Consider the following 17,273-nt stretch of genomic DNA (forward strand, 5'->3'; position numbering starts at 1 on the left):
ACAGAGCTGCCAGGAAGCATGTAAGGAGATCTGCCTGACACAGGGAAAGTGGAACAAAGGGATAAAGTCTGTCGGTTTGTTTTATGCAAAGGAGCTCCGGCTTAGCAGTTTACTGAAGATAGGACTGTAAAATGCACGTAGTGTGACAGACTAGTGCTTTTTACTTGCCGTGCCTAAAAGTTCATTTTTAATATAGAAACCCTTAAACGCTCTACATCCTCAGCGAGGGCCCCATCCAGGCTTCAAAAGCTATGTATAATTAGATTAACCTCACTGTGAATCAGTATCTTAATTTGAAGGTTAAAAAAAACAAACATGTATATATACATGAGCTGTGCTGATGACACCATTCTGTAAATGGCAATATTGAGCAAGTCCATTGGCTGGTCCATAACCTTTTAGTTATTTGGTAATGATATACTTTATGTTTTAGCTTCAGTTAGTTTAATATGTTGCCAAAATAATCTAGTTTAACGTGTACACCATGTGCACGATTTTACTGTGTTGGGTCTAATCTCACACAGTACGATATTGCATTAAACAAAGTTAATGTTACCACGCCATTATTTTGTGAGGACACAAGAAAAAAAAGAAATCATCCTTGGCAGCCGTTGTCTGATTAGCGACTCAGTCTGTTCCTTTGGCTTGTCTGAACATCATACAAGCCGTGAGCTCATCGCTTGTCTAACCTGGACATTTGATACTCCTGAGTGCTGCAGCATGTGCGGCTCCACCCTCTGGAGTGTTATCAGCATATTGAAACTGACAGCAGGAGCGTTGTTCGAAATGTTATCCGATGCGCCTGCATTCACTGAACAGATTAGGCAGCACACACATAGGATGATCTTCTTTTGCGCTTCTCCATCTATACAACCGCTGTGACCCTCCTTACTGCTGACACTGTGCCTTCTATCTTCTGGCCATGTTTTGTTGTCAGTGGTACTCATGCATATGGACTGATCGGCGTAGATTTTTGCAAGTGCTAGTGTGCCAATTCTGGGAGGTCTGCCAGCCGGCATACAGCATGTGTGCTTTCACTGCAGGGGACAAAACGGAAATGACAAGGCAATCGCCATTCTGTCAGCATTGCCATGGTAGCACAGGCACGGCTGTTTATCCCAAGGTTAATGGGATGACGCCTGGAACTGAAAGTGCCAGATTGAGAGAAACATGTGCCTGTTTTACTTAAAAACAAGTAGATAGCAGAGAGCAGAGTCACATCACACAGAGCTAAGCCCGGAACAGCTCGGATTAACAAAAATGAGCGAAGAATGTTATAGGCCTCACCCATCTTAATTCTAGCGAAGATTGTAAGTAGCCCGATGAAGGCATGATTACATAAAATCCATATTTAGAGGTGATGTTTTAGCAGTAAGCCTGCATTTTAACCCATCAGAAAAAAATGTCGGCATATAGACATTTTAGCATTAAACCTGCAGGAATAAAAATAGGTTTACCTTGGTGAGGCTTTTTCAGCATGTTTCGAGCTGATTGCTGTTCGGCTATTTATTCTTTCTTGTCAGAGGTTTTGTTTGCTGCTGTGTGCATTGAATTTTCTGAACCAAGATTACACCTTATAATAACCTATAATCATTAGTTAATTGTTAAGCAGTTATTGCATACAATATGCCCCCTAAGAATGCAGTGTGTTGCAAGTCCCTCAAAGACACCAAACTGCATAAATGAGCCACTTGTCACTCATCACCATCCCTTTTCTTGCAAAGAATTAGAAATAGCTGACTAAATAAAACATTTTTTTTGATGATTTAGCTGCTACTTTCTTTCTTTCTTTCTTTCTTTCTTTCTTTCTTTCTTTTTTTTAACCATATGATCACATTTGTGAGCTTTTGTTTTGATACCACTGGGTATTTATTAATTTAGTATCAGCGCAGCATCTGAGCAGCGTCTAGCTTATTCTGTAGAACTGAAGAACTTGATATTTCTAACTTGCAACTAGTCTCGAAAAGTCACACAACCATGCTTCTAATCACGCCTGCAGTTACCAGCTGAACTGCCATTTAGTTTCATTCTTTCCCCCTTCTTGAATCCCACGGCGAACTGTAAATGTGAGCGGTGATTCATAGCTGTTGAACCATGCTGTGATTTTCCGTTTAAGCTGGAGATATTCCTGAGATAGGAGCTTTTACATAAGCGCAAGTCATTTATTTTTGTTTGTCAAATATATGCTCATAAAATCCAGCATACTCATTGAACTACCTGACGGCACAAAAGATTTTCAGTAGAATAAATGTGACATGTAGCATATTGCAGGAGCTCTTCTCACAGAGCCACGTACTCAGTGTAGTTGAAAATACCTATAGTGTGTAATGTTTCAGATAAATCATTTCACCGCATTTTGGAACCAGTACCTTTTTTTTAATTTCTTCACCTCAGCCTTATAGAGAGGCAAGGCTGCAATGAGAAAGGCTTAACCGCTAGGATTATAGTCATTCTGATGGATGGTGATGAGACAGATTAATCGACTGCTGTGTAACCCGCACTTATCTGATTTTAGCACTGCTCCTCCCTTTCTCTTCTTGAAAGGCTGAATTATTTCTCTTGCAGTAAATGGGATGTAATGTTTGTTTCACTGGAAAATTAGCAAAAGATTACACAGTTTTACACTTCAAATGAAAGAAACCTGTGAAACAACAGTCAATCCAATGTGCTAGTTTAATAACATTTACACCTGAACTTTATGACTGAATATCATATTGCTTACCAACAATAATTCAAAGTTGTTTTTATATTCCGTGACTTACTCATTTTGAAATATGTTATCAAGGTCTGTGAAGCCTTGTGGATCTCAGTAACATCTGAAATTTGTTGTCGTTTGAAACGATTCACTAAAGGGGGAGAACGGGAAAGCAAGAGAATGAGGATTGAAATTGCCCACTGCAGAACCAGAGCAGTTTTTAGGGTGATGGATTTTTTATTTAATTTTTTTTTATCTGTAGCTTTGCTAGCCCCCATAGCTCGCTTTTATCAGTTAGGGAAATGGTAAGCATGCAGAGCAGTTGGAGACATTTCAGACCGCTGTGCCAAAGAAAACATACATTTTCTGCAAACACAAATGAGACTGAAGCAAGTCGTAGCAAACTGTACGACTACCTCAAATGTGTACTTGTGTAATTGTGTGTGTAATGTGTAATTTTATCAGCAACATTGGTAACCAAACAAATTTTCAATCTGAAAACCATTTATAATTACACCTCTGCAGACAACCACAGTTGATTTTAAAATCAAACAGCCAAGATGTGATTGAACTATAGATTTTCAGCTTTAACTTAAGAGGTTTAAACAAAATATTGCTGTAACTATTTAGAAATTGCATGGTACAATTTTCATACATTTCCATTTCCGGCAGCTTAAATGGACAAAATTACACCGTTTAAATGTAGGAATTGTTTTTAATACTTGGATGAAAATTCTTAGCTTTCAGTGACTGTCAGTGAACCTCCTTGAGATGCTCTGTTAGGCTTTCACTGCAGTCACCTTCAGTTGATGGTTGTTTGAACATCTCTCTGCCTTCAACTTGTCTTCACTAACTGAAAAGCGAGCTCTGTTGGGTTGACATCACGTGACTGACTTGGCTGCTGAAGAATATCATGACTTTTTTTATGCACCGAGAAGCTCTTGGGTTGGTTTTGCAGTGTCCTTTGGGTCTTATCCATTTACCCCATGAAGCTCTGTCCAATCAGTTTTTGTAGCTTTTGGATTAATCTGAGCAGAGAGCATAGCCCTGTACACTTCAGAATTCATCCTTCTACTTCTGTTAACAGACTGGTTTTGTTGGCAGTCATGCATGCCAGTGCCATAACATTGCCTCCAATATGATTGACAGATTGATGTGTTATGCTTTCAATCATGAGCTGTTCTTTTGCTTCTTTTCTCTTCCTATCATTCTGACAGAAGCTACAAGTTGTCTAAGTCTAATCTGTCCTTCCTGTTCTTGAGTGTAACCAGTGGTTTGCACCTTCTTGGAAGTGATTGTTAGAATTTTGAACGAGATTACCTACTTGAAAGGTTGTCTTGATTTAGATTGAGTTAGATGGATTTTCTTTAACCAGTGAAATAATTTCTTGATTCTAAGCATTAGGGGTTTTTTGGTTTTTTTTTATTTATTTTTTTTAAATGAAGCAATATGAGAATCCAACTGCTTAGTGATCCCGAGGATGTTTTTGCTGTGGTTGCTGTATAAAATCACTTTGAATTGCTAGATATTTGGTGGTTTGCCTTAGTAACAAGCAGCTTTTTACGTTATAGGAAGCAGTTGTTTCATTGTTGTTGGGGAATTTAATAGATTACAGAACTTTCATTTAAAAATTAGCTTTTTAAAAAGATTGGTCTCGATACACTTTCCATTTAGATAGCAAGGTAGTAACTACCTTAAAATACAAGTTAAACATGATAAGGGAAAAATGTACATTTTTATATAAAGGCTTAACAAACTTCTGTGCACGTAACATTGTATTGCATCATGGTCGACATTTGCTCCCATTTTATGCAAATCCTTTCGGGATTTATGTTTGGCAAGCAGCTTTCACTTGCTTCATAGTATTACTGGTTTTTCATAATGGAGTCCTCTTTCATTTTATGAAATATTAGGCTTGATATTGGTACAAATATATTGGTGAGTCTACAATCATGACTGATAAATATAATCCCGCTCTATAGATGTACTCATTAGTTAGAAATGTAGCTCCAATCCATTTAAATATTTCACTATTATTCAGACCTTATTATTCTATACTCTTGTAGGTGGTCTTGTGAATTTGGTGGACAAATCAAAGATATTTCCTTGATTTTAGTGCACTTTTAAGAACCTGGCCCTTTTTATTTGAGCGATTAATAAAGCAACTTCTCTTTCTGGATCTGCACACACTCCAAGTGCATATTTGTCCTCTGGTCGATATGTTAAAACACTGATTATTTCCAAATAATCTTAAATGTCACACTATCATTTTAAGAGACTTGAGCGCAGCCAATGAGGCTGTGCTCAAGGTATTTCAATGCAGCAAGCCCTAAAGCCACCCTTGATTCGGCGTCTTCTCATGAAGGGGAGCTCTTATATCTTTTTCATAAGCCTGTAGCAAAGTTGCCCTATGTCTGTGGGGAATGGGATCATGAATATTGTGTTAACCCAGAAAAGTTAAAATCCATGCATGCTTCCTTGTTCCCTTGATCCCCTCAGCTTTTGTTGTTGCATTGGCCAATTGTACCCGAGAAGAGATCAAGGGGACCCCTGTTGGTTGTGGATTATTCCTTTGTAGCGCCGCCACTGTAGGGGATAGAGGATTAGAAAAGTGCAGACAGTGGATGATGATGTTACAGGAAGTTCGTTTTCAGCACACACAGCAGATTAATGGTTAATCTGAAGTATTTTCTGTTGAATATGTTTAAATATTTGTTGTAGGTCCCCCCCCCCCCTATTTTCTTCTATATTTTGCTTTGTTTTAAGGATGGAAGGAGAGATGGGTGCCCATCAATTCTGTGCCCACTGTAGGCTCAATTTCAATTAGTGCAGCACGATGGGATTATGCTTCCTATGGATATGTATATCATATACATAGACAATTAAGACTGGAATTGCCTTTACCCAGATGATGAATTTTCATAATGTTTACATGTTTTCCCTGCAGTGGGAGGGTGGGGTGCGAACAGATTTAGAAGGCACTGCAGCTCAGTGAATATAGCACAGAACTCTTATTGCTGCTGTTCCAGTAATATTGTCAGGGTTTCTATGTGTGTGTCAGAGCCAGTATGCTTAGACAGATGTGATTTCTAGGGGCTAGTGTGCATTGTGCATAATCATCATACATCTTGTGTCTTTTATTTCTGCAGGAAGCCATGGACCTCGAGGCTGGGCAGCCTTATACCCAGAATGTGCCGGAAACAACCAATCACCTGTGGACATTGCAGATGAACAAGCTCAGATTTCTCAGGAGTACCTGAAGCTGGAGCTTGACAAGTTCAACACAGAGTCCTCCAACCAGACCACGATGAAGAACACTGGAAAGACAGGTTTGCAGTAGAGAATTTGTTTATCCCTCATTCGAAAAGCAGTGCAGCAGCAATACCAATCATCTTTAATTTCCACGACTGCTATTTTGAGACATGACATGTGATGGTTACACAGTCAGGGAAAAAACGATTTGAACCCCAGCTGATTTTGTAAGTTTGCCCACTAACAAAGAAATGATCAGTCTATGATTTCAGATGTGGGTTTATTTAAACAATAACCATAAAATCCAGAAAAATGCATTTCAGAAAGGTTATAAATTAATTTGCATTTGCATGAATGAAATAAGTATTTGCAAAACATGCTTTAGTACTTGGTGGAAAAACAATTGTTGGTAATCATAGAGGTCAGACCAGTCTTATAGTTGGTCACAAGTCTTGCACACATCTCAGGGGGGATTTTGTCCCACTCCTCTTTGCAGATCCTCTCCAGGTCATTAATGTTTTGTGGCATGTTTGACAACTCGAACCGTCAGCCCCCTCCACAGATTTTTGATGGGGCAATCGTGGCTCAAGAGTTGGCAGTTTGTCTTGTAATCGGAAGGTTGCCGGTTCGAGCCCCAGCTCCGACAGTCTTGGTTGTTGTGGCAAGACACTTCACCCGTTGCCTACTGGTGGTGGTCAGAGGGCCCGGTGGCGCCAGTGTCCGGCAGCCTCGCCTCTGTCATTGCGCCCCAGGGTGGCGGTGGCTACAATGTAGCTTGCCATCACCAGTGTGTGAATGTGTCTGTGAATGGGTGGATGACTGAATGTAGTGTAAAGCGCTTTGTGGTCCATGGGGACTAAGTAAAGCGCTGTACAAATACAGGCCATTTACCTTTTACCATATTAAGGTCTGGGGACTGACTTGGCCACTACAAGACCTTAATATGCTTCTTCTTGAGCCAATCTTTTGTTGCCTTGGCCATGTGTCACTGTCATGGTGGAATACTGACCCACGACCCATTTACAATGCCTTGGCTGAGGGAAGGAGGTTCTCACTCAAGAGCTGACATGGCCCCATCCATTCTCTCTTTGATGTGGTGCAGTTGTCCTGTCCCCTTGGCAGAAAAACACCCCCAAAGCACAATGTTTCCACCTCCGTGTTCGACGGTGGGTACTGTGTTCTTGGAGTCATATGCAGCTTTCTTCCTCCTCCAAACACAGCAAGTTGAGTTGAGGCCAAAATAGCTCGATTTTGGTCTCATCTGACCACAACAATTTCACCCAGTCCTCCTCTGAATCATCAAGATGTTCAGTGGAAAACTTCAAACAGGCTTGTACACGTGCTTTGTTGAGCAGGGGGACTGTGCGGGCACTGCACGATTTCAGTCCTTCTCGGTGTAGTGTGTTGGTGACTATGGTCCCAGCAGCCTTGAGATCATTGACAAGCTCCTCCCAAGTAGTTCTGGCCTGGTTCCTCACCGTTCTCATTATCATTGAAACGTGTGAGATCTTGCATGGAGCTCCAGACTGAGGGAGATCGGCAATTATTTTATGGTTCTTCCATCTGCGAATAATCACGCCATCTGTTTTCACCTTCTCACCCAGCTGCTTTGTGATGGTCTTGTAGCCCATTCCAGCCTTGCGTTGGTTCACAATCTTGTCCCTGACATGCTTGGAATGCTCTCTGGCCTTGGCCATGGTGCAGAGTTTGGAATCTAGATAGAATGATTGCTTCTATGGACTGCTGTCTTTTATACAGGTAACGAGTTGCGAAGGTTCCCAATGTCAGCTCGTTACCTGTACAAAATACACCTGGGAGCCATAAATCTTGCTGATTGATCAAATACTTATTTTGTTCAACTTTTTGAAATGCATTTTTCTGGATTTTTTTTGGGGGGGGGGGGGGGTGGTATTGTTCCTGTCGCTCACTGTTCAAATAAACCTTCCATTGAAATTCTAGACTGACCTACAAAATCAGCTGGAGTTGAAATAATTGAATCCCTAACTATATACAGTGGCTTGCAGATTTTGGTACCCTTGGTTAAAATTTCTCTTCCCGTGAATACACAAAGTGAGTAATAGATGACCTGATTTTCAAACCAGATACATTTCTTTGATAATTTGAGCAGGATTATTTACCGTAATTGTCGGGCTATAAGCCGCTACTTTTTGCACAAGCTTTGGACCCTGCGGCTTTTAGTCAGGTGCGGCTTTTCTATGGATTGTCCATGATTTTTGTCATATCGTAAGACGATTTGTTTTGTTTGTTCCGCTGTTGTACGGCACTACGTTGCCTGGCGGAAGGGCATGTGATCAGACACACAGTATCGGGGTTCAAGAGTAGTATGTTGGTCACATGTCCATCCGCCAGGCAACATAGTGCCGTACAAGTAGCGCGAAAAACAAACTTCAAAGTAGCGCTACACGTTCAGCGGGAGGCGTGGATGACAAGCGGCGATAAACTTGCGAAAAGCAAGTTGTGCTCAACTCCACCGGTGGAATCTGACAGCGTGGAAAAGTGCGAAAACATCCACGATCACCAACGGATTTCGAAGGGCTGGACTGCTGCATGATGGAGAGGAGGACACCGCCACGGCCCTTCAGAGGGTGTTCGACTCTGACACTGACAGCGAGGATTTGTTTGGTTTTGAAAGTGACAACGAAGGAAAGAAGCGGAGAGTGGATGAAGTAGCCATCCTGAGCCTGTTCGTATCCGACACTGGAGAAGAGGACTTTGGTGGTTTTAGTGCGCAGGAAGATGGTGGTGAATGACTGACTTTTCTTCTTGTTAAAGCCGTGTCACTGCACCTGAGCGTAAAAGGTAGTCCGAATCTATTTTTCTGCTGTGCTGTAGGTTATTCTTATGTACTGCATTTGTTACTCATTTATGAAGCACAGTACATGTTTCGTACTTGTAATTACCGCTACTTGTACCTATACCTAAAAAGTTATGCAAATATGTACCCATAACTTGTTTTTCAAAATATTAATAAAAGTGATGTCTCCAAACAGCCATCTCTTTCCTGACAATTCCCTTTGTGCATATTCTCTTACATATGATAAGTCAACATTGAAACACCTGCGGCTTTTGGTCAGGTGCAGCTAATGTATGTACAAAACAGGATTTTCCCCTGATTTTAGCTTGTGCGGCTAATATTCAGGTGCGCTTTGTAGTCCGGGAAATACGGTAATCATTTCCATCATCTATTGTTCAAAATAGAGGAGAAACATGAACCTGAAGCATGAGACTGAGCATGGTCAGCTCTTAGTAACACCCCTTCTGGCAAATATCGTAGTTTGTAAACACATTTTTCAGCCAGCTTAGAGTCTTTCATTTTAGGTGTGCTTTTTCAACCCTTTTCTTTACAAAAGTTCTGTGAGAGTCTTTGACCGTCTTTTCTTTTGTGATCCACAGTTGGGGTGGCTGTCAGGGCCTGTGCTTCTTGAGATACTCCACTGCGGATTTTAAAGTGTGTTTAGGATCATTATCCTGTTGTAGAAGCCATCCTCTTTCCTACTACAGCATCTATACAGATGGTCTCATGTTTGCTTGCAGAATTTGCTGGTATTTCATTGAATCCATTCTTTTCTCTACCACCGAAATGTTTCCAGTGCCACTGGCTGAAACACAAGCCAAAAGTATGATCGATCTATCCCCTTGCTTAGCAGTTGCTACTGTAGTGCATTTTTTTTATGAAATCCTGCACAAAACAGCTTTGCTTATTGCAGCCTCAAAATGATTTTTTTTTTTTTTTTGCTTTTCCAGTCCACAGAACTAGTCTCTAAAATGCTTGTTTAGCTGTTTATTTGCAGATTTCCAAAGCTGACTTTTCTGATAATGATGCATGAAAGTTTATTTTTCCCACCTGACATTTCCATAAAGCTCACATTCTTATAGCAGTTCTTTCTGGGGGGGAAAAAAAAAAAGTTTTCTGAACTTATATTGACCCTACGGTTCCTGTTCACTGCTATTTCTTAATTATATCATGAACTGAGGAAGTGGCTACATGAAAACCCTTTGTTTCTTTCCTTCTCCTGCTTTGTGGAGGATTTTAGCTTTTAGCATACTAAAACGCTGCTTGGAGGAGCCAATTGCTTCTGATTGTTGGGACAAGGTTTGAAGAGTCGCTGTATAGTTAAAGCTTTGATATTTAAATCACCTGGCCTTTCCTAAGGATGATTGTGAAAAAGCCAAATCCCTAAAAAGCTAATTTATCTCCGAGACCTTGATAAAAGATATCGGAGAGCTCAAATCTCTCAGGGTGTAGAGACGGTTATGTGGGGCTCTATTTTTTCTCTCTCCTGTGCTTAAAAAAATGCAAATTATCTTTTACTTTACAGTATGTGGAAATCATTCATCTTCTACTCACTTAGCTCTTTGCAGTAATGGGAATTACTGACCAGGGAAACCCAGAGTTTTCCATACTACGGTTATATTATACAACATGACTTAAGATTGCTTTAATGTGTTTTATCTGTAGTTGTTTATGACCATTGGGAGTAATGCTACTCTCATACAGCAGGAAAATCCTCATCTGGAAATATGGGGCTCTGATTTGCAGGATCATTGTAATCATGTAGCTTCACTTTGCATGTAATCACTAGATTAGTCAAAATGTGGTCATTATGTCTGGAAACTGCTTTAAAATATAATTTCACTGATGTGATGCAAGACTGAAGTTATCCAATATGATATCAAAATGTAAATCTTTAAGTGATTAAAAAAAATTGCATATGAACATGTTAAACACAGGAATTTAAGTATGTGGATTTCAGAGATTTTATACTTGAAATGTCAAATTTCAAACCACAGCAGCACAAACACTGAAATTACGCGCAGTAGTATCTGCCAAGATTTCTGTACATCTATCAGTGGATCCAGAGATTTCTTTGATATTGGCTCTACTGTCCTCCTCCTCTGCTCTGCTCATTCTCTTTGTGTTCAGTGCCTTGTTTACAGATGCATTTTGAAGTTTACTTGTTGACTGCTACTTCAAACCGTGAACTTAATTTTTTTTTTTTATCCCCCCACTGAGCAAATCCGTGGACCACTGGTGTGAAAACCTTGACCCTAATTGATATCTGCGCTTTTGGCACGGTTTCTCTCTGCGAGTAATGTCATCCTTTGCATTTGATCATAATGAGAGTTTTTAGCCTCCATGACAACCAAGGCCACTGACACAGCCGAGCAGTGCTGCGGGGTGCTTATTTACAAAAATGGAACTAACACGGCTGGGTGCAATTTTTGGACGTTTACAGTACAAAGGGTATTTTGCATTGTTAAAGCACTGTCCAAATCAGGAACATGAAACTATACTGCCACAGAATATTACAGTGCAAAAGCTAGTTAGATGAGGTCTACTTAATTTTTTTTTTTTTAGCAAATTCATGTCATTGTCTCATGAAATGTGATTTAATCAGTTTCACTTGAATGGAGGTTTTTGGATTTTTAGTGAGAGGACAGGTTGACTTGACTGATGAATTACTGAAAATATTACATTTCCAAGATGAAATATAGATATAGTACTATGCCAGTATCTAAAGCCACTCATTTCTTTATATTTTGTTTTCAAGGCACCACACTCTTGTATTATTTATTTTTTTTTTTTAAATAGTCTCATCAATAGACTTTCTGAAGGTCTTTGAAAAGATAGTCAAGTTCCAAAGAAAAAGTTTCACTCATTTTCAGTAGAGTCCTTGTTCCTGACCATATTAAGAGGACTGTGGTTTTTTTCTTGTTTTTTTTTTTGTTTGTTAAGCCACTTAACAGTGACCCATGAAGCACTCAAACATAAAACCCCCCACCTGACTCAATGGATGAACAAGTGTTGTGTTTACACATAACAGAAAACTTAGCAAAGAACCAATTTTAAATTATATCTTCTCTTCGTTACTGTTTTTTGTCTCATAAATTGTATTTACATTTACCACATTTTTGAATAATTGCTGCACCAATTTCCTATTAATCCAAATTTAAAGAAATGAAGAGCAGCTCAAGACTTTTGAATAGCACTGTACATGATTTTTCTTTTGAAATGTGTGAAAATCAGATTTGTATGGATGGAGGTATAGATTTCTTTCAACCCTAAAATATATATATATAGAGAGAGAGATAAATAAATAAAAGAGAAGCTCACAACATGTTTGAAATCCGTGTGTAAACTTTTATTAGCTTCTCAGAGGCCTTGAAATCATCACTTGAAATATTTTCACAGGGTGAGGTTGTCAATACTTTATTGATCCAACTATTCAACAAAGCTGTGCATGAAGATTACTTTTTGGCCTTCACATTCATCATCTTTTGTTTTCCACATCATTACTTGTTGCATCCTTGATTTGATATTTACTTGGTCTAGCTCAGTCAACAGAATAGCAGGAATACAATCTTTTGTTCTTTTGATGGTTCTCAATTCAGCCTATGCCTGAGATGACAAAGTTTATCAAGTGCATTGATTGTAATGGTGCTGTGGGTCTTGGTTTCTTGTTATTGCCACTAACTCATCTTAATAAGTAGAGCGGTCCTTTATTCCTGACCTGTGTCAAATGTTAGTATTTTGTATCCCTTCTCCGCTTGGCTGCAATATAACATTTCTTTTTGCCTGTTAGATTATCACAGTTTTTATTCGAGGCTCTTCAGTTTTCAAGGTCTGCTTCAAAAGACTAAAGCAGGGGGTAGCATTATTGTCAAATCATTCGTCTCAGTGGTATGACCTTCAGTCAAAACCGCACTACCATATGGCCATTTTGTGTGAATAAATGATGTTTAACGCCAGTAAAGAAATAGCTTGTATTAATAAGATTTTTTTTTTTTTAAATGATCTACTTCTAATTTTGTTAGTTCTGCTTTTTCTTAGCCAGTTTTATCAATGGAAACAAATTTTGAACATAAAGCTAACACAATACGCAAAAGTCATAGCAGTTTTATGTTAACATGGAGATATATATATATATATATATATATATATATATATATATATAATTTTTTTTTTTTTTTCTTTTTTTTTTAATGAGCAAATAAAAATATCGTCAATTCCATTCATTTTTTTCGTCAGTGTTTCAAGTAACTTTAAAATTTTCCTTTTTAGCATTTACATTTGGCATATAGACACGCACGAAATGAAACTACTATAAAGTTGTAACCTCTGCTTAGGACCTTTGATCTTTAGCAATAGCTTTTTACTGTGTTGTTAATTTTTGATAGTTTCATCCTCTTTGCTTATGGCTCAGTCACACTAGTGTAGAAACAGAACGTCAGCCTCCTTGCAACTAGGAAAACTCAATGGTTTCCTTGTGATCATATATATTTTGTTTTTATTTATTTAAAAATAAAATGGAGACCGTCAGAGACGGATAGCCAGTCGACTAACTGGTTGCCCAGAGGCTGAGCCCGCAACACTATTGATCACCTTTGATAGCAAGGCAGTTGGACAGGTCGTCTTTTGGGAGGCAACCTAACAAATACAGTGGCCCCTCGTTTATCGCGGGAGTTAAGTTCTAAAAATAACCTGTTATCGGTGAAATCCGAAAAGTAGTCAACTTTATTTTTTACAATTATTATAGCTGTTTTAAGGCTGTGAAAGCCCTCACTAAACACTTTATACACTTTTCTCAGACAGGCATGAACATATTCACACTTTTCTCTGTTGTTTAAACACTCTTTGGTGCTACTGCAGCTGCCTCTGACAGTGCAAAACGTTTCGTGGACATTGTGTTTGTTGGGGAGATAACTTACAATATACGGTACAGCACTTCAAAGTCACACTGCTAGCGATCGAAGATTTATGTAAATTTGACAAGCTGAACGGATTCTGTACTGTACAGGAGACACGGCACGAGATTGATTGACAATGGTCTACAGCAGCGGTCCCCAACCTTTTTTGCGCTACGGACCGGTTTATGCCCGACAATATTTTCATGGACCGGCCTTTAAGGTGTCGCGGATAAATACAATAAAATAAAACTAGTACCGGTATCGAAAAAAAGAATTTATTCATAACACACGTGAAAAGACCAAGGAAAACCGAGTAAACGATAACAAAATAACGCTGAAAACAGATTTAAAAACCCTGAAAACTATTAATTTCACACCTGAGCCTCAACTCTCGCGGCCCGGTACCAAACGACTCACGGACCGGTACGGGTCCGAGCCCCGGGGGTTGGGGACCGCTGGTCTACAGCCAATCAGGACGCAGAACACAATGTGGTGTTTAAAAACAAAAAGCAAAATTGCACCAAAAAAAAAAATCAGCGAAACAGCGAGGCCACCTTATAGAGAGGGACCACTGTAATCGTGGTCCGACTCAGACTGCCTGTGGTCACACTCACTGACATTGGCAAAGGTCTGCAAATAGTCACCATCAAATTCAGCCTGTACCAATGAGCACGACTTGTCTGACACGTCTCCTTGCAATCGGGGATTGGACTCAACTGGTCGCAGCTAGTTGTGTTCTGGTTATATTCCAAGATAAAAGCAAGACTGACTGACTGTCAATTTGCTGTGAAATCACCATCCTGCAGCAACTATTCCACTACCTGTAGAGGAATTTCAGTTTCAGATCTTCCGATCTGGCTTGAGTCTGTTTTTAAGTAGGTAATGTGAATTTCTGTATGTGTAGTTGGCAATGCATTTGGAACAGACTGCTACAGATTTGCGATTTTTAGCTGATTTATCACATTTAATAGCTTCATTATCACAAACAGTTAGCGTAATTTTGGCCGTGCTGCAGTCTTCAACTGCTTTTTGTGAACGAAGGTGAGATTGGCAAACTTTTTTTTGCTATGTTCTCATGAAGGTTAATATGTTCTAAATCATCATTTTGATCCGTGATAACCTCTTTACATTTCCCTTTTTGTCATCCTAGTTGTTGATATCATGAATTATAACCACATTAGGTCTATACACCAAGTCTGCTCCATCTCTGTCCATGCGAAGACATCCTGAAGTTGGAGCGTTTTCAAATTGGCCAAACTTGTTTTATTTTCCCTCTAAAAGAAATATCTTGTTCTCTGGAGCCGATTGTTCCACCATGTTCATCAGCTAGCCGCTAACTGTTCCTGTCATTTGGAGCTGAGCTGGTGGAGTGTAGTATGTTTCACAGTGTTTTTGCTGAAAGCAGTTGCCTGCTGATGCTGAAAACTGAACAAAACATTAAAGTCTCAAGAATGAAAGCTAAACAAAAGCTGACACTTTGTATAGAGCTCTGTGAAGGGAAAGGCAGCTGCAGATTTCACGCACGTTTGTCATTTTTATTGACTCTTCATGTTGTCATGTTTGGCTTTTGTGTTATTTGACACATTATAATTGATTTAATGGCACAAATACCTTAAGTTTTGAAATTGGCGTTTAAAATCCAATACTTGTGCAAAGTATTCGAGCAATTTTAGCATTTTTCTCGAGATCGATGGCCCGACTCTTTCGAGCGTTGCGTTTTTCAACCCATCATCGCCACCAGGAGGTGCTGCAATCAAAGTGCAGAGTTCCTCCAGGGAGTGGCTTTAACGTTACACTATTTAAAAGTCAGTGTTGTAATTAAGAAGTGAGTGAATAGATCTTAAAAGTTCATTGCGATTGATTTCATGGCATTCCCTTGTGCCTTGACCTGCTTTGAGATCGGGCTGATTGGCTGCCATTCAAGCAGTATTCCTCAACAAAACATTTCTCAGTAAAATTTCAAACAACTCCCAACCAAATTCATGGGGAATCGGAAGGCCCCAGAGACATTTGCATTGATCAAGGATTTACTTTCACACACACTCCCCTTCTTTCACAGGCTGTGATTCAAGGTCTTTTTGGCTTAGCTTCTAATTCCTCCTCTGCTGTTGGAGGGTTCAAACACACGCAGGGCCGCATTTTTAATGAAACTCCCAAGGCCAGCCAGCAACCCCTTTTCTTGGCTTTCTTGTGTTGCACACAGGATTACACTACTTCAACAACGGCAGTAACAGGGATTTATTACCATCTATGTAAATGTTTTTTGCGGTTTTGCAAAGCAGTTGCACAATTATGATAATACCGTGGGTAGTTATTTCCTGTGCAGATTGATCCTTCACTTTGACCTGATGCTTTCAGTCTTGGAAATCTCCGGCATCATTTCTTCTCCTTCATGCTGTGGGCCTTCAGCTTAAGCGGCACTGGCACGTTAATGCTGCTGGCAGATTCTTTCTTGCCTCACGACAGGGGCTCGGATCATCCCTCATCACACAATGTTCTCCTCTCTTCAGATCATCTTGTCTCTTGGTTCTTTTTCTCAAGATCTCGTACTCATTTTCTTCCTGATACCTGTCACTGGTCTGTTTGACTTACTTTGATTCCATTCATTCGCTCAGGACAACTTGTTCGCCATGTTATCTGTTTAGTGACAGTCTGTTTGCTTGTTCAGATGCTCATCCTCCTAGTTTGCTTTGTGAAATGATTAAAAGTGGGCTTTTCTTATTCACAGGCTGACTAAATCCTCTGTAACTAGAGGGATCAACTGACGGAGCACCAGGTCTAATCTGGCTAATGATGTCAAACATAGATGTGGTAAAGGGCTGTAGAAGCATTAGCATATAACCTCAGCCAGGACAGTGGGAGGGATGATAATCTGCTGTGCCATGGTGTTTCAGATGCTGTGGAAATTTAACACAGCTTAAACTCAACATTACACGATCTTTCTGAGTGTAACAGCGGGCAGATAGTCTGAATTTTTAAGGTGAATCCCAGTAGCTGTGGATGCATGAAAACATAAGAACATTTTTTAACTTCTGAAGATGGGTTGCAGATCTTCCACTCGCACATCAGCCTTTAAGTTACATATTTAAAGTTTCCATTGATGCGTAAGGTTATAATCTGAGCAATCTGTACTTTCCAGTCACTTCATTAGGTTCATTTTCTTCTGTAAGGTCTTTACCTCACAATATAAGGTGCCTTGAGACGACTGTAATTTGGTGCCATATGAATAAAATTGAATTGAATGAATCAGCCAATCACACATCTGCAGCTCAATGCATTTAGGCATGTGGACATGGAGATGATGACCTGCTGAACATTAAACTGTGCAGAATGAGGAAGAAAGGTGATTTAAGTCACTTTAAATTCATCATGGTTGTTGGTGGTAGATGGGGTGGTCTGACTATTTCTAGAGTTTACAGAAAATGGTGCGAAAAAGAGAAAATATCCAGTGAGCGGCAGTTATTGGTTTGAAAATGGCTTGCTGATGCCAGAGGTCAGAGGAGAATGGATGAGCTGCTTCAAGCTGAAAGGACGGTAACAGCAACTCAAATAACCAGTCATAACAACCAGGGTATGCAGAAGAGCGTCTCTGCGAATATGAAACTGAGGCTACAAT

The 17,273-nt window shown here is 39.7% G+C and overlaps 1 protein-coding gene across 1 annotated transcript in view; it reads left to right on the forward strand.

Moving 5' to 3' along the window:
* The window catches only part of ca16b (carbonic anhydrase XVI b), a 110,685-nt gene that overhangs the window by 48,367 nt on the left and 45,045 nt on the right, over window positions 1-17,273 (forward strand). Inside the window, exon 3 of the mRNA XM_086292872.1 lies at window positions 5,845-6,024. Within this exon, the coding sequence (XP_086148998.1) occupies window positions 5,845-6,024 (180 nt within the window). The remainder of the gene's footprint in view (window positions 1-5,844; window positions 6,025-17,273) is intronic.

This window comes from Aulonocara sp. 'chitande type north' Nkhata Bay, linkage group LG5, assembly GCF_057382095.1.
Source record: "Aulonocara sp. 'chitande type north' Nkhata Bay isolate Kocher_YH1m ecotype deep benthic linkage group LG5, A_spYH_male_GT1.1, whole genome shotgun sequence".
Classification (NCBI taxonomy): domain Eukaryota; kingdom Metazoa; phylum Chordata; class Actinopteri; order Cichliformes; family Cichlidae; genus Aulonocara; species Aulonocara sp. 'chitande type north' Nkhata Bay.